We start from the raw sequence: 27,075 nt of genomic DNA, 5'->3' as shown, positions 1-27,075 counted from the left end.
CTACTAAAATAAAATGGGTGCTTTCATGGGTGCTGCAAATGTTTTCAAAGCACACGGCTAGCAGGTGGATGTATGTGTGAGTGTTTCAAACCATTTGGGAACCTTTTCAAATTACTGTAATGAATTCTGTCTTGCCTTCACTTAGCGATGCATGAATAGGGGGCGAGACCAGAGGGACAAAGGTTTCCAAATCAAAACGGCCTGTCCTTGATTGGGCTTTCAGCAGCCAGTAGCGCTTTTCCAAGTCGATAATGTCCGATTCTTCTACTGCAAGAAAGAAAACACAAGAAATCAGATTATTTGTGAAATAATCATTTTAATGTGCAGTGTCAAGCATCAGTTGGGCATTTGCTCCTTGTGTAATTGAATATCAGTCATATATTTCTGTGTAATGACTCCATTGGTAGTCATTTAGACGGTATACAAAAACCTGTTTTGACTGTTTTTCACCCCCATGTCGTATACCCTCATGTTATTAAACCCGAAACTACAAGTTGAAGCTGAAGTACTAAACACAACTGAAATAAAAATAAAGCTAAACAGAAATACAAAACTAATAAAAATGACAAAATAACATTAAAATAAATAAATTAAATGTTAAAATAAAAGCTATCTGAAAAGATTAATACATACTATAATATTATAAATATATTCTGAAACAACACAGCCACAAAAGTAGATATTTTAGTGAATAACACCACAAGTAAATAGACATGTTCCTCATATAAAGCATTCATACATTATGGTTTGAAAAGAATATCACACCAGTCTCTAGTCATATAGTTGTATTTTTGAGCTTGTTATATTGCAAGAATTGTGTTGATATTCACTACTTTTACATCATAAAAGTTTGCAATGACATGAGGGTGAAAAACTACTTTCAGCCTTAATAAATAATTTCATTTTTGGATGAATTATTCTTTAAATAGAGACGTTTAGATGGATTCTTTTTTTACATAATAAATTAGCTGTTGCAGACTGTAAATGGGCTCGTATTATGATTAACATGCTAACACTTTACAAAAAGTTTCATTAGATAACTACCTTAGACAACATGTACAATATCAATTCCAACATTTACTAATAAGTTCTTAAAATCAAATGTTGAATTTGTTAACATTAAGCTAATGAACTGTGAACTAACTTGAAGAAACAATGACCAGCTGTATTTTTATTAACATTAACAAAGATTAATAAATACAGTAACAAATGTATTGCTTATTGTTAGTTCATGTAGTTAATACATTGAGTAATGCTAATGAACCTTATTGTAAAGTGTGACCATTAACATTTATGACAAGTGATTACATAATGTCACCTACTAGGTGAAAGCATGGCTCAGGTTACCCCCTCTGTAAAGCCATATATAGTCCAGTCTTTTAGTTTAAGAGGACCTAGGTCAACTCCTTTTGCTTTGCAATAATCTCTAGCTTAGGCTAATAGGATTAGTCTACCCCCTCCTACACTGACCATCACACATAAGGCAAGTGTCAAAACACAGGAATACAAATCTGATCTTTTGTTTAGCCTGACTTTCATTTCAGTCTACTACACTCTCTATTCAAAACACAATACATTTCAGAAAATGCACTCCATAATTAAATAAATAAGCAAACTGATCCAAACAAAAGTATGTCCTAGGGGTTTTGGCCCCAAACTCCTCCGTTATCTCAGACTGCTGCAGCACAGCTAAACCTCTGTGGTTTGACGGACAAATGGAAGTCTGAATGGATGAGCTCAATAGTCATTATTTCCCATAGTTCTCAGGGACAGCAGGTTTACTGTCTGAGGGCCCGAAGACTGAACACAGACCAGAAACACAGAAAACAGCCTGGGGATCTAAAGGGTTACAAACCAACCTGCCACGAATCACAATCAATGACTCTGTGTCATTTCAGGAGCAGTTAGGAGAGGAATCTATCTTGACAGTAGTCCTAAAAAATACATCCAAGATGCATTTACAGCCAAAAAACATTTAACAACAAACTTAATGAAGTGATGAATAATTATCATTATTCAGAGCAACATTATTATTACCTATAACAATAATTAATATACATTAGCTTTAAGGAACTAAAAAAATCTGCTTGAGTGTTATTCACTGTTTGTGCATTAGACAGCAACTACTAATCTAACACTTATGCACCGTACGGATCAGTAAACCTGAATGTTTACAGCACATCTTAAAATGAGACACGATGTGCAGTTTATTTCAAGCTTGCTGTGGTATGATATCTTCTTGTCCAGCAATGCATAATAGCAGGACAGCACGATGCTGTCGGGCCTCTCAAGCTGTCAAAACCCATTTCACCTATTACTTGAGCTATGTTTCTATTACTTTTCCTGTCCTGTAACAGGGCACAGAGTGCATACAATGATATCCATGACAAAGTAATTACAGGTCTGGACTGAGACACAATGTCACACTTTTATACTCAATATCACAAACATAAGCCATCTCTCTTGGGGACAGAATCAGTGCCATCTTTGATGTGTTTTTTTTGATGTGAAAGTGTCTTTTGAATTTGTGTCATAATGTGTGTTATTAGCAAGTAAGAATATGAGATTTCATTCTATACTGAGAATATGAGATTTCATTCTATACTTTTAGTTATAATCTCACATTAAAGACATTAAATATAATATTTAATACTTTTTGATTTTATATATATATATATATATAAATTAACTTTCAACTTTTGTTTCAAACATTTTCTTTTTCAAATAAATGCTGCTCTTCTATTAATCATTCATCAGTTTCCAAAAAATATTAAGCAGCACAACTGTTTTAAACACTGATAATAATAAGAAATGTTTCTTGAGCATCAAATCGTCAAATTAGTATGACTTTTGAAGGATCATGGGACACTGAAGACTGGTAACAATGTACTGTAGTACATAAGTAATGATGCTAAAAAAATTCAAAATGTACTAAAATAGAAAACAGATACTTCAAAAAGTAGTATTTCACAATATTACAGTTTATACTTCTTATCAAATAAAGGCATCCTGGGTGATACTTCTTTCAAAAACACTTCAAAAACACCTAACTGACCCCAAATGTTTGAACAGTATATGTATTGGAGGTGTGTATTTGACAAACAATGTGTCCATCCATCAAGCTATATATATATATATATATATATATACTGTATTTATATATATATATATATACTGTATTTATATATATATATATATCTCAAGAACTCACCTAATGGAGCGATTCTATCAGAGTGGCAGCAGAAGAACCATACCATATTCCACTGCACATGTCACAGCTCTGGCTGTTAGATATGGCAGGTACCATGACACACAAGCTGCCGCTACGTTGGTAAAATACAGCTACTCTCCATCTCCGTATGCAACTCCTTTCTTTCTCGATGATTGTTGTCATCTAGTCATCACTTTCTTCTTTCTGACAGGCCTCTTGCCAGTTTTTATTTGGCCTGGTGTGAGGCATATTCTGGACAGTGCATGAACTCATAAACCCATATACGCTCAAACAGATCACACAGATCATGACTACTTCACACTGACAGCACACACACAGCCCTCTCACTGAGCTAAGAGGATAATCTGGAGCGGGCCGCAGATTACAGTGCGTTGCCCAGGTAGCTTCTCTGATTGGCCAGAGATGGAGAGGCAAAGCTGTCCTTGATTGACAAACTTATTCTAATTTTACTGAGCTATTTGCTTAATCACTTGCTTTTGTGTTTTTTTACTTTCTATCTTGTACTTGAGAATAAAAGTATCTGGACTGGGTAACAGTGAAAAGAATGAAGCCCAAACTTCTGCATTCATTCTGTAATGAAGAAATATGCTATTGACAGAATTGATCATGGTCTTACTAATACACAAAAAGGCACATAAATTAACCTTCCAATAATGACTGTATACAGTCAATTGATTAATGACAACGGCAAACAACTGCTGTGTATGCTGTTTAAAGCAACCCATAGCAACTGTTTTAAATTACAAACAGAATAGGAGGCATGTCAATATTGGTTTGCTCCTGCCCAGCATTAATGGCAGAGCTCCAAAGCCTACGGAGTTTAGCCTAGCTAGTCAGCGTAATCAATTCAAACGTCTGAACAAAACTGAATCAGTTTTCACAATCATGTTTCCAGTAAAAATGCAACAAGATATATTTTCCATGTAAAATTGTACACCAGACAAAAAAATAGATACAAAGACACCCCAAAGCCTGGTCAATCTAATGCAACAAGAGTATTTTGGGATAATCTAAGAAAAGGGTAAAAATTAGGGCCAGGTATTGATTCAGATGTTCCAATTCGATTCGATTTGCAAGCTCTCAATTCGATTTTTACATGTGTGGAGTAATTTTCTTGTTAAGAGTTTATCCTACACACAGACGTATGATTTCAATCTTTGAAAGCATAAATAGAATGAAAAAAAAAAAATCACAGATTCTTGATTTTATTTTTCCAACTTTTTCTGATTTGGGGTTGTACAACATCAGAATATTTTTTGAAATATTGAAATTATTTATGATTTAGTCATTACATTAGTTATCTATTCCTTATTAATTGAGACGCTATATACAATATTTATACTTTAAACAATTAATCAGTCAGTTAAACACACCTAAACAGCCATTAAAAATACATTAAATGATATACATTTGTATCAAATAATAATAATTATGGTATTTTTATTATGAATACTCAAATAAATGGCTATCAAGTGTGTTCACTTGTAAATGGGGGTCAATTGAGTACACCCAGAAATGCAAATATTACAGACTTCCCACATTATGATTTTATGACAGCAAATGTGCAGAGTGACTGAGCAGGAGGGAGATCTTGAGCACCTAAATAAATCATCCTATATGATAAGAGTGAGGGTTTAGACATTCTGTCACTGTGCAGGCTCAGGGTCTCTGAGAGAATGCAGCCATTTCCTTCGCCGTGTCAGTCTGGTTTTAATAACTGGGTGGCAGTGACAGCTGCAGCAGGGCCGAGTGTGTGCAAGTCGTGTGTAAGCGTGCTCACTGAGTGGGAAGTGTTGCCTGTCACTGGCCATTATCTCACAAAGATGCCTCTTTCCCGCTGAAGGGCAGGCCGACTGATTCGGTGATGCCTTCTGCGTGTCGGGGGAAGAGGGAAATGGACAAAACGAGACTTGCAACTTAAACATTTGCAGCATACATTATCAAAGAGCAGATTACGGTCAGCCTCAGCGACATACAAAGTCACTACTAAATTTAAATGATAACTTAAGACTTTAAGTCACTTGAACAAATTTCTGTAAACAGATGCCTCTAAAGTGACAAACACTGAGCATATCAGCATAAAAGGCAAACCAGAGAGCATATTCAGAGAGTAATAACAGTAAACCGATTTAAGAGTATTTAGGAAGTATGAAGTATTTAGGACGTATGAACACTAAAATACCATAATATTCTCCTTTGGTCATATTTCAAGACTGACCCATCACGAGCTCAAAGACTGATGGTATATTCTCCTGCAAAAGCCACAAGTCAGTGTGATTTTCAACAGTTGCCAAATTCACCAAGTAACATTTCCTCTGCGGTCGCCCTACAGGTTTGAAGCGGAATTGTCCTGCAATTGCTGTCATAAATAATATAGCCTACAGCAGCCTACTGTCGCACGCACACTTGTTTGTTGTTTATCCAGCACCGGCTTTTGAATGAACAATGTCCACAGACAAGGTAGATTATTGTTGCATGATTTCATGACAGTATGATGTATTGCGACATCAGAAATGAAGAAAAACACAATAAAGACTATTGTAACGCTTGACGTAAAGCAAGTCACATTTGTAGTTTTCTTATGTCTCAACAGAACTATTGATTCACCAATCAGAGAAGTTGCAGTTACCAGGGAAACAAGACCAGATTAATCAATTATAATTAATTCCTTCAAAACAATTAAACAATCTTTTGATTGGTAGAGTACAACCAATAATTTTATACTGTATTTTTCTAACTGTAGTTCAGTTCCTTTAAAAAAAGTGCACAAGTAGATGATCTTGTACCCTCCTCTTCTTCAAATTTTTATTTTATTTTTTACTTCAAATCAATCCTCAGAGATGTTGGTTTAGTTCAAGGTTTAGCAAAAAATTCAATAAATATAGGGCTGCCAAACGATTAATCGCATCCAAAATAAAAGTTTGTGTTTACATAATATTTGTGGGTGCATTGTGTATAATTATTTATATATATGTATACACACATATATAAACACACATGTATATTTATTTAAGAAAAAATAATATATATATATATATAATATAAATTATATATAAATCTATATACAGTATATACATGAAAATATTTCTTAAATATACACAAGCATGTGTGTGTATTTATATATATAAAATTATTATACACAGTGCACCCACATATATTATGTAAACACAGACTTTTATTTTGGATGTGATTAATCACGATTAATCGTTTGACAGCCCTAAATAAATAAAAATAATTTGAATCGCTATGAAGAATATGAATGGAGAAAAACCCTTCCGGACCCAGACAGAATAGTTTTAAGAGTATATTGAGAGGAAGTATTCAGAGAATACCCTGAGAGAATAGTGACACTTACAGTGTGTGACACCTGCCAGGGTTTGATAGAAGGTGGGTGTGTCGCTGTCGTCGGTCAACGTGACGCACACGCCACCTGACAGCAGCCAGCGGGAAAATGCGAAAGCATCTTTATTCTGCAGGAGCCAGCTCTTAAACTTCTCATAATTCACTTTCTCTCCCTGGACAGAAACAGACAGAAACACTTTAAATAATCACCAGACTACAATTCTCTAATGAACCCATGACCATTATAAAGTGCATGACAAAACCGTGCAGAATTGAGAAGTTGGACTGTGTGCTTTCCATTGTTGAGCGAAGGGGAAGTTCTCTAATTATTAATATGAACTGATTTCTTTCTGCTGTATGCAGATACATTTGTGCGAGTGGTTTGGGTAAAGAGATAAGAGAGAGAGTCTTTGAGCCGCTGCCAAGAGATAACCAACTAAAGTGCTGCACTGGGTGGCTTTCCCCTAAATCAAGAACTGATGCGGGACAAACAAAGGCTGAGAAAACAGTGCAACTGGAAAAAGAGCTTATAGAGAAGTCAGGGGGAATGTAAGTCACAGCCATATTACGTGACCTTGTTGGCTTCAACATTTGCACAGTCAACCTTTTAAGCTTATTATTAGAGCTATAATACAGAGGAAGCTCTTTCAGTAAACACAGGTTTAAATGGGGCCAATGGTTCAGAAAGTACTGTATATATAGAATTTGGCAATCAATGAAATAAGTTTCTGAAAAAGATTGTTTAAATAGGCATGTAATCCATTAATCAGTGAACAAAATAGTCACACATTTCTTTCAAAAGCAGCCTGCATTTCTATTGGCTTGAAGTACAAAAGATGACATGACAATAGCCATGTTTCAATCCAAGTTGTCTTATTTATGTAATTTAATTTGTGAAATATCAGAGTATTGCAAATAAAATTCATCTTCCCAAGATATTAGGGCAAAATACGCTGGCCTGTATGATTTGTTTTTGTCTCATGTTTTTATCAAAAGTAATGAGCACAATATCACACAAGTGCTTTATACCGAATAGCTTGAGTGCTAATGTGATATTGATTTTATATAACAGTTCAATAAATGAGCAATTAATATTGTGATATATTTTAGAGACCATATTGTGTCTCCAAACACACAGCAATTTTTCGTTTTTTGAATGAATCTGCCTTTTGAGCATGAACCAATTATTCAATTGCCAATTCATAAAGAGAGACATTTACTTATATTAATTCATGAATGAATAAGCTGTTTGAACTAATCGAATGAATAAATGACTCAATGACTTAAGACATTTACTGCCATCTAATGGAAGATTTAGTTTCCTATTTAGAGTAAAATTTCATTTCAAATTTCAAAATTTCATCCTATTTATATAAATTTACTCTCCCTCATGTCATTTCAAATCTGTATGACTTTCCTTTGTGGAACATTAAGAAGATATTTTCAAGAATGTTGGTAACCAAACTGTTTAACAGTCTGTCAACATATTTAAATACTAGGGATGTAACAGTGAATTTGTCTCGAACCATCACGGTTTGATGCATAAAGTCAGACAACGACTAGTCAGTCACAGGCGAACCACACTCTAATCCAGAAGGGGGCGAGTGGTAATGCAACGCTGTTTGCGAACCGCCACAACAGTAAAAAGCAGAACAAGAAGAAGAGACAATCTATGCACCAACCCAAAACAAGAGCTCAGATTGCATTTCAAGAGCTTGCTAGAGGCCTATAAGCTGAGTTTCGGTTCATTTTTGTCAACTTCATGAAAAGGTAACCGGGACAGTAGAAAGCGGCAACCTGTTTGTTATCTTTATTTTACAAAAGCACAATGGTTTGTTTTTATTGTGACTGTAGTGTACACAAATAAAAAAGACTCTTTACAGTTTCAATGATGTCTTACTGTTCATCTGTATGACCATAATTTAAGTTATTGATTATTTAAAGTTGTTTCCGCTGTTATAATGAGAAAAAAATCATTTGCCCTAGTGACGATTTGTATCAATGAAATCTGACTACAGTCCAGTGATGAAATATGAGAGTCCTGGAAATGGGAAGCCTAAGGTGCCGCTTCACTTGCTGTCTCCTCTTGGAAAGGTGAAGTAGACTCAGATGAAGATGCCACTTTTTTTCCTTCTGGCTCATCGTTCCATGATTTTTTGAAAAAGCGTAACAGATAAAACCCGAGTTATGTAGCAAACCGCGTGTACCGTGTGTACCGTGTACCGTTACATCCCTACTATATACCATTTCAGATGCCGCCCCTGAATATAAAAATCATGGCCCTTTATATATATATATATATATTATACATGTATATATTATATATGTATGTGTAACTATTTTATATATATTATATAATATATATTTATATAATATGCATATATATATATATATATATATATATATATATATATATACACTTTTTTTTTTGGATGATCCTATAAACTTGCAGTTTAAATTTCTTATCTTCATAATAATGTGAAATGAGTAATTTTCAACAAGAAAAATATAAATATATCTCTTCAACACCATATGGCTGGAGGGCATGGTGATTGGTCTGAGAAGTCATTACTGACAAGCAGGTGAGACAGAGGTAAATAACACAGGTGAGTCTTCCTACACTGACCTCCGTGAAGCACTTCCTAAGAGAGGGCGGGACCTCCCCATCCACTGAACGTAGCATGTTCTCCACATCCTCCCGGACCACATAGGCTCCCGAATCACTGGCGAACAAGCTGAAGATGTCTGTAGATAAAGAGGACATGCTGGCTAATGCACACACACCTTATCAGAGTCTAGCAGGCAATGTGTCTCGCATCCTCTCATCAATCACAGATGTCAGGAACACAGTGTGAGTAGACACTACATCTACGGAAAATATCAGACTGTGAACTGGAGTGTGTATGCAGCTACAAGTTTGACTAAAGAAACACAGACCTAAACAAAGCTGAATAACATTGGATGACTAAATATGCAGAGCCTGAGGTGTGCTTATACTTAGAGAAATGTATAATGCATAATCCACAGAAATTATCAAAGAGGTAGTAATTTAATTACAAAACAAAACAAAATATAAATGGCTGTGTTGAGTGGACTGCATGTGCCCCTCTATACACCTACATTTGGCCTTCTCTTCATCGCGTCCTCTTGTTAACAGAACCAGCCCAACAATCAGGTAGTTGAAGTGTAGCCCTTTAGATGTGCCACCAAAAGAGCTGTAGATCACCTACAACAGATGAGAAAGGATGGATCCACATTAAATGTACACAATTGATCAGCATTTAATTCTGTGTTCACATAACATTGTCTTCAGGTGACCTGCAGTGATCACTGCCCGAGCTAAATTTTGCCATTGAACTCAACTTTATGTAATTGAGCAATGACGCAGAAACTTCTATTGGGAGAGCAGGTAGTTATTGTATTGCACATAATGGTTATGCAAAGGTCATACAGTGAAATTTTCATAGATGACAATAACATAGCCTACGCAGTTCAGTATAATAATGATTATTAATAAAAATTAGGTTTTTACCAATAAGCATAGCAAAATGGAAAAAAGTTTACAGGCATTTAAAGGACAAAGTCACACAACACCACCATGCAACTAAAGAAAACGTGTATTTATGGTTACACAACAAAGAAGGACATTACTTCCCATCAGTATACTATTATGAATTCTATTGGTGTCTGAAGCAGAAAATGCTTAAGGCAGACAGCCTGGTGTTAGCCGTCATCTCAGACCTTTGATTTCCGCTAAGATTCAGAGAAACATCAGACTCTTAATGATAACAATGCACCCTAGATACTAGATACATATCTCCCCATAAATCAGCTGACAACATTTAATTTAATATGAGGAAACATTACATTCTCTCTCTACCCTCACTGCAGGGCTACATAAATGAATAAAAAAAATCCCTGGAAAATATGGCAGGTTACCAGTAAAATGCTTTTCTTCCAGTTTTTGATCCGTTTCTGTTCCACAAAGACATCTCATGCACACATAATTCACTTTTACGCCTGGTGTGAGTCTGACACCATGTCCTACCAATAACACCACATAAGTACAATTTTCACACGCCCTGATGCCTACTAAACAGTCTATCACTCTGTGTCATATAAAAAAAAAATTACTAGAAAACTGTTAAATGAGTCTTGACTGACAACAAGTTGGACTAAAGAAAACATCCATGTCTGTAATCTTTCCACTAAACGCATGATAGTAAATTTACTAATACTATTTAAGTTATTTAAGAAAATAAAAAACTATTAAATGAAAATCAAGCAAAACAGTACAAAAAAGAAATAAAATATGTATTTAACAAAAATAAATAAACTAAACTAGCATTAAACAAAATGTAATTTAATGTTTCCTAGCTAAATGTATGATATTCAATTTACTGGCCACTATACCCATATTCACTAATTATATAGTTTATAACTAATTATTTAGAAAACAAACAAGTAAAGAAAAGTGCTATATATATATATATATATATATATATATATATATATATATATATATATATATATATATATATATATATAAAAATAAACAAATACAATAAAACAAAACTTGTTGTAAATGTTTTGTTAAATAGTTGTAAAATTAAGAAAAAAAATTGAAAACTTGTTGTTTTCTTGTATTGTATTTGTTATTTGCATCTTTGTTCTTATTTTTAATAAAGATAAAATAACAAAAATAACTATGTTGTGATTATTAATAAAACAATTGGGGAAAAAAATGCATCGATAATCGTTTCGTAATTAAATTGTTACTCTAAATTGTATTCGAATAGTGAGACAAGTGAAGATTCACACCTCCATGTTGAAACCACAACATAAACAACTAAATGTGCCATATGTGAAACTGGAAGAATTTTTTTTAATTCTAAAGATTTATGTAAAGACCTCATGCTGGGTGGCAATTGGTATGTGTGAAGCCATTCATTTCTTATGGATGTTTACACATATAAGTCACTGAACCACTGTGATGACCCCGGTGTGTATTCTGCTCTGACAGCACATCATATGTTTACTGCATGAATGTGATCTTTTGTGACAGAACTAGGGAAGTGCAAGAATAGTTGACTAAACAATAACGCTGCTGCTGTTTGTCGACATTGGAAATACCACTCATTTTTTTCCCACATGTATGTTTTGCATTATATTTTTACAAAGGCTACATCCAAAATACTGTCCCATTAATATTACAATTGAAAATACATTTTGAAAAGTGTATATCAAAAAATATAGTTGCCAGTACACGTCAAAATACTTTACATACACAAGAAGCGTTTAAAAAGGAATTTGGACATCGGGACTCATTTCCAAGTTAGCCTTAGTGTTATTTATCAGTGGAGACAGTTTTCAAAAATATTCAATCGTTCCAGTTGCATAGTTCGCCGGTGCTAGGCTAGCGAGAGTCAACGGTAACTGCTAACCTGCCATTAAAGTCAGTTTTACCCACTCCACAGTACACCAAAGCAAATAAATTATAACCCCAGACTATCGATGTCTTCCTTCCTCTCCTTCTTCTTCTTCTTATTTAGCTGTTTAATTAATATGCTATTTCAAATGAATTGCTAATACAGTCTGTTGTTTTCTGGGAGTATACGCATTATAGAAATTAGTTGTGGCACACAGAACGGCTTCATTTTCTTTCTAAATTATACAAATGCATAATATACACAAACACAGAAGCAATTCTTATTGAAAGTAGTTATTATAATGAATAATGTAGCACGCTTTCGTAGCATGTAATCATTGCCCTTTAATGTAATGCAAACACTGACCGACTGAAGGTAATGATCAACTAGAGCATTCCAGAAGCTCGTGAAGCTTGTGCAGAACACGTGCACAGACAGGAAGTGGGAGGAAAAGTGTGCGATGCTGCAAGGGATTTAATGAAGCAGGGTGCTAAAGATCAACGTGTGGTGTTGGCTGGCCTGCTGTGAGCTGAATTCAGGGGAACCAATCCACTAATCAAAACGACGAATTGAGCAGCTGGGAGCTCAGGGTTCCTCCTGACCGTGCCTCCCGATGATGGACGCAGTGCAAGATGTCACCTGCAGCCAGCAGATTAATCACCCATGGGTGCAGGCACTGACTAAGGGTTAAGTAAATAATACTGTATATCGATTTTGTTAGATGGTGGAGTACTAATTGTTGGTCACACTAGTTCTTAAAGAGGTCATCGGGTGCCATTTTTCACAAGTTGGTGCGATTCTTTAGGGTCTTCATGTAAAGTTTGTAACGTACTTTGGTTCAAATTTCTCAATATTTATGTAAACAACACCCCTTTACCTTTTACCAACACCCTTTAAAAAAAAAAAAAAGCTGTTAACAGCGACCTGTTTGGGAGCATGTCTATTTAAATGATAATGAGCAACTGCTCACCCCACCCCTCTCTTCCGTGGGGCATGAGTATACAAATGGCTACGGGACAGTCTGTCAGTGGTTGTGGGCGGAACATGAGCAATGACATCATCAACTCAGAAATTCCAAACGGCTTGATTATTGAGAGTGTTTAGACTTTTTGAGGATTAAAAATAAGGAGTGAATGGATTTCTTTCAGTGTATAGTGTTTGTCCACACACTACAAAGACACATTTATATTCAAACACCATGTAAAAGTAAACTTTGGATCCGATGACAACTTTACAGGGATAGTTCACCCAAAAATGAAAATTAACCAATAATTTACTCACCCTCAAACCATCCTAGGTGTAAATGACATTCATCTTTCAGAAGAGTAGTATTAAAAAAAAATGTCCTGGCTCTTCCAAGCTTTATAATAGCAGTGAATGGCTGTTTCTGTTTTGAAGTCCATAATGGCTCCGGGGGGTTAATAAAGCCCTTCTGAAGCGAAGCAATGTGTTTGTGTAAGAAAAATATCCATATTTAAAACTTTATAAAGTAAAATAACTAGCTTCCGGTCAAACGAATTCCAAGTGTAAAACACAACTTAATGCGACGTGCTGCTGATATTTACACTACGCTATAATGCACTACACTACTTCCGGCGTCATAAGATGTGCTTTAGGCGCAAGTACACTGGGTATGGTCATTTGGCCGGAAGCTAGAATTTTACTTTGTAACGTGGTAAATACAAATATTTTTCTTACACATAAGCATTGCTTCACTTCAGAAGGCTTTTAGTAACCCACCAGAGCCGCATGGAGCACTTTTATGGACTTCAAAACATTCACTGCCATTATAAAGCTTGGAGGAGCCAGGACATATTTTAATATAACTCTGATTTTATTTGTCTGAAAGAACAATGTCATACACCTAGGATGAATTGAAGGTAAGTAAATGCTCATTTAAATTTTTGGGTGAATTATCCCAGTTTTAGCATCATGGCTATGTTTATACACATGGCCCAAGGTGATAATGTAAGGAAAATCTTAACCTGATCCAGAAAATGGTCAGTTAACCAGCACAGAATGCTAAGTGACACGTGAATGTGTAGAGTGCTAGAAAGAATCACTTCAGAAATAGACGCACTCAATAAAAGCATCACAATGCTTGGCAAGAATCAGGATAAGTAGCTGTACAAGCTTCTGGTAAAAGAGCTAAAAATAAACATAACTATGCAATTTCAGATGAGTGGCAGTTTTATTCAGTTGAAAGAATTTCATTGGATTGCAGCCAGGACTGAAAATCCATAATACCTGACGAAAGATTCATGACTTTAGAGTCAAGTCCTGTTAAAGGCCTCCATCGGTTTTAAGGACTTCTTTTAATTGACACTAAAAATTCAAAGGAGAAGTGTCTTAGAGTATTGATCCGATAAATTTTTCACAATAAAACTGGCTGAGATCCACACCGAAATGAGACGAAAATAACTAGTCAGCCACACTGGCATGCAAATACTAGTTCCTATGACAACAAGTAGAAGAAGTATGAACCAGAAAGGTTTCTGCTGAAATAGAGGGGGATCTCTGTATGATTCATCTCACAGAGATCAGACTGTAAAATACAGCAGGCAGGTAGAGGGCCATATGAACTCATGGTTAAAGCGGTCAGGTCATGAGGAAGTATTTAAATGTCAGATGATGAGGGTGTTTTACCATAAAGCCCCACCCTTTCAGTTAGTGCTTTGTTACAATTGGTAAGGCAAGGCAAGTTTATTCATATAGAACATTTCATACACAATAGTAATTCAAAGTGCTTTACATAGAAGAAATTAAAATAATCAAAACAAATAAGAATAATTAAAACAGTTTAGAATAAAAACTTAAATAAAAAGTACAGTAAAAGCAGTCGGACGAACAGTGGCACATTGCTCATTTAGTAAAAGCACAGCTAAACATATGTGTTTTGTGTCTGGATTTGAATGTAACTACTGTAGGAGCACATCTGCTCTCCTCTGGAAGAAGCTGAATCCAGCTGCGGCTGGCATAATAGCTAAAAGCAGACTCTTCGTGCTTAGAGTGAACCCTTGGTATTTCTAATTGATGTGATCCTAATGATCTGAGTGTGAGCATATATGCAATGTATTGAGATCCTAGGCCATTGAATGATTTATATCCCAGTAATAATACTTTAAAATCAATCCTAAATGTAACTGAGAGCCAGTGGTAACCACATGACTTTGGGTATTTTGAGTATCAGCAAACCAAAACAGAAATACACACGAACAGGGAAATAGCATAGTCAGTAGTCAAACTAAATCGACAGTGGGGAACTTTAACTAAGTTTATGTATGTTTTTGTGACTATCTTGTACTAAAGGATGCAGTCTGAGCACAAAATATAAAGAAATATATTATCTAAATTCATCAAATGTACACTAAATGGACTGTCAAATATGTACTACTTGTGGCCTGCCATTAATAAACCAGGGGGGCAGAACAATCAAGCACAAAACTGTTGAAACATGAAGAGACAGCACTGAAATGTTGATGTTGTATTAAAGCTTGACTCACCTCTGCAACCTTTGGTGGCACTCCATCGCCCAGTACTTCCCTGTAGAAGCATTGCTGGGTCATATAGACAGACAGGCCACTGGTCCTCTTGAAGGCATCTCGCAGACGTTTGAGCTCCACATCGGTAACTGTGAACACAGTGGAAAGTTGTCAAATAGCTGTACGAGATATGAGCTGGTTAAATAAAGACTACTTCAAAAAGAGGTTCATTGCTTTATACTAAACTTTTGGAATGCATCCTTGCTGAATAAATGTATTAATTCATTTAAAAAAATCCAAACATTTTATTAATTAAAACATTTTAATATTAAAAACATTAAATATTATAATTTAAAATAGAGCTGTAGAAAAGTTTGAAATTAAACTTTGGAAATTAGTTGCATCAGAACAAAACACAACATGACAACATCATCATCAGTTGAGGGCTGCAACTTAACTTTTTAATATCCTGGCTGGACTACTGTTGTCAGTGATATTAATAATTTGAAATGAACATGATTTCTTAATGTCTAGTGACATATCAGGGAAAATTTATGATTGATTGAAATAAATTTCTTGCATAGAGCTCAGCTCCTTTAAAATGTTACAAAATGTGTGCAATGTAAAAGTGTAAATGTGGTACAATCAAGGCAAACTTTGAGGTAGATCACGTTCAACATTTAATAAGTAGGGGTGTAACAAAATTCACGTTTCAGTTCGATACGACACTGGTGTTATACGGTTCGGTACCGTTTTCGATACAGCAAAAAGAAAGAAATGCCAGAGAAATATCCTTGATTTAATTTTTTGGATTATATTTATTAAAAGAAATTATTTTTAAATGAGTGTGGGTTTTCCAACATCTTGAAACTTTTAGTTTTATAAACGGGGGTAATCTTTGAAGGATGAGTAAACAATGTTTTGGTCATCACATTAAAAAATACATTTAAATATGATAACATTTGACAGTTTGATAGAGTATTTTGAAAATACAGTTCATAGAGTATTTTGAATGCTTCTCACTAGACTCGCAGCAAATGCTATTACTTCTGTGGCGAATTCAAATGCTTTGTTTACTATATCTCTCCCCGCTGTAGAAACAGTGTCGCTTGATCAAGATTGGCTCACGCTGCACTGGCATTGATGGTCCAAACTGATGAACAGTCCGTGAAGCAAATATGAGTGGCAGTTTCTTTCTGCTTTCATTAATCGCTATCGAATTTTTTAAAAATTGTTACCAACAATGTGTACCGTCGAGAAATACCGTTTTTATCGCCCTGTCCAAATTGAATAAATAATGGGATTAAAAAAACAGGACATAGCCTGACACATTGATGGCCCATTCAAAATCCTTGTGAGCATAAGGCTCTTTGGCGTCTAGCAGTTAATCGTTCCATTTACTTGTTATGCAGTTTTTTTAAGCAGAAAATTTGTTTGGCGCGAACAAGGCCTTAGGTCTGAGAGAGGTAGCTCTGACTGCTGAGCAAACTTCTTATAAGTCAAAGTCATTGCCATCTTTGCACATTTCTCACCTCTAGCTCAGAGCATGTTGAGTTATAATGACAGAGAGGAACTACAGCAAGTGCTTTCATCTCTCTTTCACACGTACACACTCATCCATTTTAAAACATCACTGCCTCTGAAGACTGTATTTAACCCAGACACTTAGAGGAGGCCATTGCTGCTCCTCTCCACTCATAGCCTTGTACTGCCTAGCACAATACATCACAGACCTGCTCATAAACCACAGCACTGTTCTATCTGACCCATCCACAACAGGGTCAAGGCCAAGAGAAGAGGGCCAAGACACCAGGCTATTTCCAGGAGATTTCTAGAAATGCTTTTCTAAAACAACAGAATGGACTTTAAAATTAGGCATGCACCAAAATTTTAGGCGCTTAGATGGAACGTTTTGACTGTGTTCAGCCTCTATCTCACACACACAACATGGATAAGCTACAACAGTGAAACATATCAGCCGTGTGGACACTAGCTCTGGATTGACTATATTAATTGGTAGTGATGTGGTTCTTAAATCTATTTGTTGATGAGTGAATAAAACTTCATAACAAATTTGCTTTCACTCTGAGTCCATCCAATATGCAAGTTACTTCTTGTCAAGATTTTTAGCATTATAATGCATCAGGAAGCTCGCGCTGCAGACTGCTGTTTGCCGAGGCTTTGGATTACAGGTAATAATGTTCAGTTTCTTGCACAGAAAGATGCTTTCACTTCATAAGATCATTGTAACATCAGGAGCCATGGTTATTCATTTTGTTTTCCCTGTATATGTACTCCCGAAGTGACGGTTGCCAGTGACTTGCACTATATGAATCACAAAGGACCAGGTTTCAGCCAAAAATCTTCTTTACTATTCTTGTGAAAAATGAATAATAATTTTTGGTGAACTATCTCTTTAAGAATGCTTGGAATTATACGGCACATAGTACATCCACAACAAAAGCATGCAACAGATGCCACTCCATTGTAATAACAGTTGTTAGCATATCATTGAAGAAGAGCGACTAGACTGGAGCCATTTCAGCACTGACGTGATGGCTCTTGTGGTGTTGTCACAATAAGGCAGCTGATGTTTGCCTGCCCTTTCTGTCCTAAAACAATATTGTTTATTTAATAGAATATTGTTTACTATAACAAATGTTGCAAATGTCATATGAAGAACATTTGAACATGAAGAACCGATTTAAATTTTACAAACCTTAAGTACAAAAATGTGCTTAATTTGGAAACAGACGTCACTGAAAGTAATAACTTGCGGTTCGCTGTAGGTGAGTCAAATGTTGATTATATAACCGCATCTGACTGATTCCATGAGTTCAGTCAGTGAAGGATTTGTTAAACTGTAAAATCATTCAAATCGTAAACTTTTGAGTTTTTTTAAACATTATTTGTTAGAAGAACTGTCTCATAAGAGTCACTTGTTCACTACACTGGTTGCTCTGCTTGTTTTGATTCACTAACAAGAACTAGTTCATATTAAAAGTCATTTGTTCATAAATTGGATTACATCACAGCGGTCTGAAAATTAGGAGATTGGTTTGATTGGTTTTTAATTTGGTCTTTTTAATTGTAAAATTATTCTGCCAGAAAAAAAATAGACATACTAAAAAATGGGTGTACACATTTTTTTTCCACTCAGACATTGCTAGTAAAATTCCCAAACAAATACAAAGAAGCCATGGCAAGTAAAAACTGAATCAATTTTTCTAATTAGTACTAATTTGTTTCTAATTAGTAATTTAACTATTTCTAATAGCTATTTTCTTGGCAAACATGCTCCAATAATCTTTGTTTTATTTACAACTTCAGAAAATCATTTTCACACAAACTTCTCTCCTCCAATTCTCATATCTGCACCTCAATTTCTCACTTATATGGCAATGAGGTTCAGTAAAAGGTAAACTCTGATTGGTAGCTCAGTGCTGAGCGTATGAGCGCATGTCATTGTGATGGGACCAGTGATGCCGAAAGACACACAAGCCTCAGACAGAATATTGTTTAAGAACAATTTCGGCACAAAAGTGAGACTTTGAGCCGGAACACTGCATAAGCTGCATCAAGGATCTTGTAAGGACTTTTTAAAAAAGACGTCTATATCAGGATGTTGAGGACACCTTATTGCTTAAAAAAATCACTACAGACAAATAATGAGGATATTCAAAAGCTCAAAGCAAACTTAAACAGGTTCTTCCGATGAGTCAATGGAAAGAAACATTGTTTACATACAAGTGTAGTTGACATCCAATACTTCAGCCTCAATATAACCAAATATAATCAGCCTTGCCAAAACATGGCTCTATTGCTGCTAAGCACAGCACATTTTCTCAATAGGCATTCCACAGTCTTCATAATACCAGGAAGAAATTGGGTACTGTGTTGTGAAGATATGACGACAGGAAACAGACTGTGGATATTCCTGGACTTGACAGAGGGTGAACCAAAGAGACTGCCTGAGAAAACAGTTTAGAGATCTGAGGGTCATAAAAATTGCTCAGGAGTCAGGACTAAAGAAATGTTGATTTTCTTACAAAGCAGGAGAAACGTTTTAATTCCCAAATGACATCCATTCTCTCAGGTCACAATCTATAGTCAAAGACACACTGCTGGGGGAAAGGTAAGGGTGGTCAATGAGATTTCTCTCTCTTCATGTGATACAGAATGCTCAGACATGGCCGTGGAGTAGACCACTGCATCTGAGACGTTTCAAAGTTGACAGGTCAGCAGATGCGCTCTAATATATCTCTGCAGTCTCTTCACAGGCATTTTATAGTCCTGGAGCGAGCATAATTATTCTGTATAATGATCTGTGGGAGAAAAGCATCGGATGAGGAAAACAACATTCCAAAATCACAAACACTATCATAGCACCAGATATTCCACTGAAAAGGCAATGACAATGACTATGCTGAATGCTCAAGACATTTCTGTGCATGTGCAGGAAGAACTCCTGACCAGTTTTTGAGGTCATAGCAAAACAATTAAGCCAATTCTATTAAGCAATTCCCAACTTGCTCTCTCCAAAGGTGCCAAGGTAATATATGCAAAACCTAAGACGGTTTCCCAAGGGAGAGTGATTGTGATAGCACAACAGTACAGCTATTAAAATATGCATTGGCATCAGTTAACTAAATTTACAGAATAATTAGTCATTTATGTTTATATTAGAAGTGTAGCCCTCAAACCGTATTCACTTTATAGCCCTTAATCCTGTAGACAAATGTAGGCACAGAGGACTCAGGTGTGATCCTAATTTTTATTTATTATAAATGTTATATCACTGTCTTCAATAAAGTTTTGTCAATTCATTTATGGTGTTTTTTTTATTAGGCCACCCTTAAAAATATTCTTGTTTGCCGTAACCCGACCGACCCTGTCAATTTAGGGCCGACCCAATTTTTTATTTTTTTTCCCTTTTAGTCCGACCGACTTGCCGGTTGTAACTTGCGTTCAGACCGACCGTTTTTTTTTTTTTTTTTTTTACTCTTCAAACGACTAATTCAAATTCCATAAAATGATATTTTAGTTAGTATTGTGAAAGTTGCTTATGTCTACAAACGTAGGCTACGTTCTTTCTTTTAAATAAAAACCCGTGGCGTCATAGTCATCTGATTATATTTACACGATTGGTTTACCCGTGCCACACTGTCTATAAGGCTTATACGTTCGCTTCGTTTCATTCAGTGTTCCTGCTTGGTAAACCCGGTATTAAATGGGCTGAATATCAACCATTTCTATATAGGCTATAATAATAATATTAAACAATTTGTCTGATGCAATTTTGCTATTCCCAGTCCAGAAGAGAGAGAGCGATCTCACCCGGAGCCACAGCGCGAACAACATGACAGCCCTGCTTAATGAGTGACAATGAGGACAGAACGTGGTTACCTACACTTTAGATCTGGGATATTATTCTAATTGTATTTTAGATTTCCGCTTTCAAAGATTATAAAAAGATATTTGAGATGAAACCATTACAGACGCATTCTGTCAATAGCGCAACTTCCTTCCCTTCACAGCGTTGCGCTGTCATTTCTTCCTAAAACCCAAACGTACCGTCAAAATCAGCACGATCGGTAATTGTTGTAAAATGCAGTCTGTACTGTTGCTAAACTGCGTACGGGTTCAATCATTAAAAGAGCTATTAAAAGCACAAAAGTCTGCGCAAGAGACGCTGTTCACAAGGTGATGCGTGCTCCGAAATGCACTGCAACGGGACAAGAAAAGTAGGCTATAGCCTCATTTTGGGCTTCATGTGCGCAGCTAAACTATCAAATATACATAAAATCTAAAATGACCTGCTCTGAGATTCATTTAAACACAGTTTATGTCTTAAATGGATGTGAATAGTTGGGAGGATATGGTGGTGCATCAGTCATCTGTTAGATCCGCACGCGGTCTTAAAGGGGCAGTAGTCTAATAAACATGTGACGATTGAGCCAGTAATGGGAATCAAACACAACAAAAGGCAGAGAAAAATCACTCGCAGCTCTTGAATTATTAACTTAAACTTTAATACGCATTAATCTAACTATGATAAACCATGCAGTGTCATTTTACATTTGATTTACTAAATTAAATTTCTTTTCAGACAGCGCAACACACTTAACTGAAAAGTAGCTAATTTTAGACCTTTCTGAAATTAAAGCACTGTGTATATAGGCTAATTTGTATCTTTGTTTAATTGTATTCTTTGTTTCACCATGTGTTTGTACTTGTTTTTGCTTATATCTCATGTATTTGGGGGAAAAAAAAGCCTGCACACTGCTGCATAACAAATACAGTAGATATTTATTCATTTTGTGACTGGCCTAAAAACGTAACCGGTTGTAGGTTGCAATAACACCTATTGGTGGATGCGCAGTTTGAAGACCCAGTCAGTGACGTCACAGTATGCAATAAAAAAAAAAAAAAAAAAAAAAAATTCATGATCACCATGACCAAAATTTTACTTTTTTTTTTACACTGAATCCTGGAAAAAAAAAATATAGACCTACCTACCGACCCTTTTTTTAAAAAAAATTGCTGTTACTGCAAACCAAAATATTTTTAAGGATGGCCTTATTTTGGGGGTATTTTTGAATTTATTCACTTCAAAAAGTACCATATTTTCTATGTAAATTTTTCTATGTAAATTAATTACTATGTAGTTTTATTTATCATTCCAATAAGTTCTTAGAGCTAAATCCTAAAGATGAAGTGATGAAGATGAAGTTTTTTCACCCACTTAACATTGTAGAATTGAGTCAGAAAAAAATGTGCGTATTCAGGAGGCAAACTTAGGAAAAGTATCCAAGTCTTGTACCGCTCAGATCAAGGGAAGTATTTTTTTTAAATAAATCAAAACTATTTTGCCCACATTTGTCCAGAATGCGGTTTTAGGGTTAAAAGTAAATAAAACATAAAAATACATATAAAATACTTGAAGTGATGATTGGAGTAAAAATGAGGTCACTCTGATAGACTAAAACACACTTTCCTAAGGGCTAGTTAAAGATCTCCTTTTTATGAGCCACAGTATTTACAGAGTAACCTTTTCTTATCTATACTGACTCCATTATTCCCCAATAACACTGACAGCTTACGCTTACAATCTACCTGACTCAATTGTTTTTTCAAACTCATCTCCAAAAAAAGAGAAACTACACCACCCTTTTCCAACACGAAGGAACACATTTCAGCGGTGTTCATGTTAAGGTGATGAAAAAGAATTGAGGAAATGCAAATATCGTCTTGCTCTGGGGAATTCAGTGACAGGTCTACTCTTTGAAATAGCACAGCAACAGACTGCTAAAGCATTCACAGCTTCTTTGATTTTCCCTTTCCTCGTCCAGTCAGAGAGCTTCCCCTCAGAAGAGAGACAGCTAGATCCATAAAGCTCTGAGTTACTGATGGAAAGCCTGCAGGATACACTGTATCCTACAGTAAAACTAATTTCAGTGTGCCATTACCCAGAAACATGACCTACTTTGAGTTCCCAGTAAGCCTCTACAATGTAGGTCTGTAGGTGGTGGCAACCTTACATTCCAGGCAGAGGACTCCAAGGACGACCTGAGTACAAATAAGATGCCTGACCCTTATAGGTAAGCGGCATAAATAAACATGAATTCCTGAAGACGAGACTTAATTATCTCAGATGGATTCGATGGCCTGGAATCTCAGAGGACCCTCTCTCAGTCAAGCTGACAGGGGAATGCCTATGCTCCCCATAATGCTAACAGCATTGCCTGTAGGCTACATACGACAGGTTTAGGACACTAGAAGCTCCTTTATAACACTGAAGAACAGTATATTGAATGTTAGATGAAAGCCGCTGATAACCTTTGAGAACGATCACTAGACTAAAACCTTCAAATTACGTATGATTCCAATCCACACCTTTTTTAAGAATAACACAGTAGGAGTATTAATAAATGAAAGACAACAGTTCTTTGTTTTTGATCACGTGTGTGTCACCATTTTCCTGGAAAAGTGTTTATGAATTCACAGCTGTCGCATTATTACGGCTAAAAAATTTCCAGTCGAAATTACAAACATAAAATGTTTTTTAAGGCAATATTTACAGAAAAAATATATTTTTCTATCTAGGGATGGGTCATGATGGTTGACTTATTGTCATATATATATAAATATATAAAATAAGCCTGGATATTATTTCAATATAGTCTATAATGCACAATGATGGATTTAAGAAAAATATATTATCGAGAACAAGCCATTAATCAAACAAGCAATAAAATGCTGAGTCTGACTCTGACATGAATGCCATTCCCCTTTAACACTACGTTATTGTGATGAAGTGATGTCAGCAACATTGGCTATTGGGCAGCATGGCAGAAAAAGCTTCAATAAATGTGCCACCAGTGTGGATGCAGCTGAAACAATTAGGGTAATTCTACCTCTGCTAACGGGCTCAGGGCCAGCTAACTCCCTCTCCCCACCAACCGTATGATACAATCACACAATCTTTTAACCCTTCAACACTCTCAGGTGACTCGCAAGAGAGCTTGGGAAACATTATGTTAGCAATTATGTCAACAAGATGAAAAGAAAAAAATTCCACTGTAGCTGTTTTAGATTTGGTCAGATGTATCTTGGCCTGTGGTTTCCTAGTAAGAGAAACAAAAATGCAAATAATGCCTATGCAAAGCAACAGCTAAATTCTGCTTATTCATCAAGGTGGGGAAAGATAAGCAATGCTTGCTGACGCACTTGATCTCAGGTGCCAGTATCTGCTCTCAACACCCCGATCATCATTAGACAGACACACATAAACATACCAGTATCAAGGCCTGTCGGACTGATTGTCAGATCACTGGAGCAGTTAGGTGATTATGACTGCCAGAAAAAATAAAGAATATACTGACAAACCTTAAATAACCAATCTAAGACTCTGAAGCGTTACATTAGCGAAATTTCTGTTCATTTTCATGGGCAAAAATATGTCTATTGTAGGGCTGTCAAACGATTAATCGCGATTAATCGCATCCAAAATAAAAGTTTGTGTTTACATAATAATATATGTGGGTGCACTGTGTTGCAATTAATTGCGATTAATCGTTTGACAGCCCTAGTCTATTGTCAGTACTATTGTAGCGATGTATGGGCCTGTTTACACCTGGTCACTTCATGAATTTTCTCAGATCGGACAGCTATCCGATCTTGAAAAGACCAAGTGTAAATGCCATCCGAAACGCATTTGAGATCGATTAAAATCCAATCACTCAAGCCACTTCAGGAGTGCCTGACACGTATTCCAGACGAAACTGGACATGTATAATGCATCTAGTTATTGAAACCACATGTAAATCACACAATATGTAAAGCTTACTTTTGGTAAACACAGAGAATCTGCATGCCCAGTTTGAAACAATTGCGAAATCTGCCTCAGTAAATCTTTCACTCTAATGCAGAATTCTCCTATTACATGAATTCCCATTGAAATGACTGGATTTTGACAGTGAAACACTTCCAGTTGAAATAGTGAAAGATTCCAGTTGTTTGCCAGTGAAAAATTTGTCAGTGTTTTTTAAAAAGTTTATTTAACATCTTTTATCTTGGATGCTATGTAAAATGCTGTGTCATGTGTGAGATATGGCAAAAGACTTGAGATACGAGTACAATGGTTCTAGATATCTATCTAGTGCGTTAACATAGAATAACAATGGCACATTCCTGAACAAGGTGAACAAATGCCAGCGATAATACTGGCATTTGCGAACAGCACAACATACAAAAGCTCAAAACCGATGCCATCACATATCATTAATGTAAAGATATGGTGCCTGCAATTATCGTAAATAAAAACATTATACAGACCAGTAGGTGGTAGGAAATATTGCTTCAAAATCATGATTAAAATTGAAATTGCAATATTGATCAAAAAATGGTGATAGTATTTTTTTTTATCCATATCGCACAGCCCTAGAAGTTAACCACCTGAGACAGTCCCAGCCAGCAATATTCAGATTTAGGTTGTTTTTTTTATAACAAATTCTCAAAATGTATCCTTGGTTCCCACCAGCATTAAATGGATAATTTCCCCAAAAATGAAAATTATTAGCCTACATCGACACCTGACCCTCATGTCATTCCAAAGCTGTATGACTTTCTTCTGCAAAATGTATTGCCCATTGAGTTTCATGGTAGACTTTAATAAATAAATAAAATTGAAAAAATTAAAAGATTTTCTGTTCCACAGAAGAAAAGAAAGTCATACAGGTTTGGAACAACATGCTGGTGAGAACATGATTAAAGATTTTCATTTTGGGGGAACAATCCACTTATTTGTTTACATCCTTGATGAGGAAACACTTACAGCTGACAGGGACTGTCACTGCCTTATATCAAATCAAACATGTATGCATAAAGCACTTTAAAACGACCAAAGTAGACCGAAAATTCTCAAGACTTATAGAATTCTTCAATTACATTACAATTATTGAAGAAGAACATTCACTTCCATAAAATCACCAAATCCATACAAGTAACACCAAATAGTGTAGGCCTAATAATAACTAAAGGTTAAAGGGAAGAAAATGACTGCTTAGAAAAAAAATCAGATTTCTATGTGTCAGGAAAAGCACTTCCAGTGTCTGCTTAGGAAGAGATAAAGTGCGATAGGCTACATGATACATACTATGGAGGTGTTGAGAAATGTTGACAGATTAGTGAAATCTGTTTATCAGCATGGACGCTTCTGCACCACCCAGATTAGTTACACTTCCAGTAGGCTGCTAGTCAGATGTTGACTGTGTGTCAAAACCCAGTGAGATGTCCACTCTCAGACGATTTAGGGAAACTTGATCGCTTGGGAAAGCGAATATGATGCAGACAAATCTAAGTAGACAGCTGACAATGTTTTGTGACACAGGCACTGACAACAACATTACACCAATAAAACAAAGACAGGACCAAACAGCCAGCCCCACCTTCATCATCCAAGCCCTTTACAACAGCAACATCACAGCTATGTGAAATAACAGGTTGAGGCTTGTTAGCTCGCAGAAAGAGTTCATATGTGGGCTTAACTAGCTGGCTAACGCTGCTAACGCTAGCTTAGCTCTGCCGCGTAACTGACTGACCGCCGATAATCGCTGAAGCTCAAACCTCTTACCTCTTTTAACGGCCTCGTCAAACGAAAGGAAGCCTATCCGTGACTCTTTGGCGCCCATGGTGCCCTCATTTCATTGCAATGGCAGAAATGTGTAGAGTGTGACCGGTGCCTGTTGCCTTGTTTTGCGTTGTTGTTTTTTTGTTTTTGTTCCCCCCCTCTCTCTCTCTCTCTCTCTCTCTCTCTCTCTCTCTCTCTCTCTCGGTATGGTGTTCCTCAAGTCAAGCGATAGAGTTTAGCGTTATCAACGAGTGACGCGTCTAAGCGACGACGCCTCCATACTTGATCACGTGACATTTGTCCAATCAGAATGGAGGGGGCGTACGAGCGTCAGTTTCACGCAAGAAACCTATGCAAGAAACGCACAACGCATAGAAGCTTTTAGCGTTCGCCCAGAGCTGGCTGTCAAGTCTTCGACTTTATATCTGTGGTTGATATTAGCTTTCTTGTGTGGAGCCA

General features: G+C 36.1%; 1 protein-coding gene across 3 annotated transcripts in view; it reads right to left on the bottom strand.

The window, feature by feature from the left end:
• Positions 1–26,818, bottom strand: part of usp32 (ubiquitin specific peptidase 32) — a 43,742-nt gene extending 16,924 nt beyond the window's left edge. For 2 of the 3 annotated variants that reach the window (XM_039670541.2, XM_039670542.2), the window contains exons 1-6: positions 26,620–26,818; positions 15,507–15,634; positions 9,695–9,800; positions 9,201–9,319; positions 6,588–6,747; positions 136–267 (exon numbers count right to left, since the gene is read on the bottom strand). In XM_039670541.2, the coding sequence (XP_039526475.1) occupies positions 136–267; positions 6,588–6,747; positions 9,201–9,319; positions 9,695–9,800; positions 15,507–15,634; positions 26,620–26,677 (703 nt within the window). In that variant the 5' untranslated portion in view covers positions 26,678–26,818. The remainder of the gene's footprint in view (positions 1–135; positions 268–6,587; positions 6,748–9,200; positions 9,320–9,694; positions 9,801–15,506; positions 15,635–26,619) is intronic. The other variant, XM_039670544.2, reaches the window with a different exon arrangement.
• Between the last annotated feature and the right edge of the window lie 257 nt (positions 26,819–27,075).

Source organism: Pimephales promelas, chromosome 16, assembly GCF_988280905.1.
Source record: "Pimephales promelas chromosome 16, fPimPro1.hap1.1, whole genome shotgun sequence".
Classification (NCBI taxonomy): Eukaryota; Metazoa; Chordata; class Actinopteri; order Cypriniformes; family Leuciscidae; genus Pimephales; species Pimephales promelas.
Note: the sequence above shows the minus strand (reverse complement) of the source record. Positions and strands in the feature narration are given on the sequence as shown.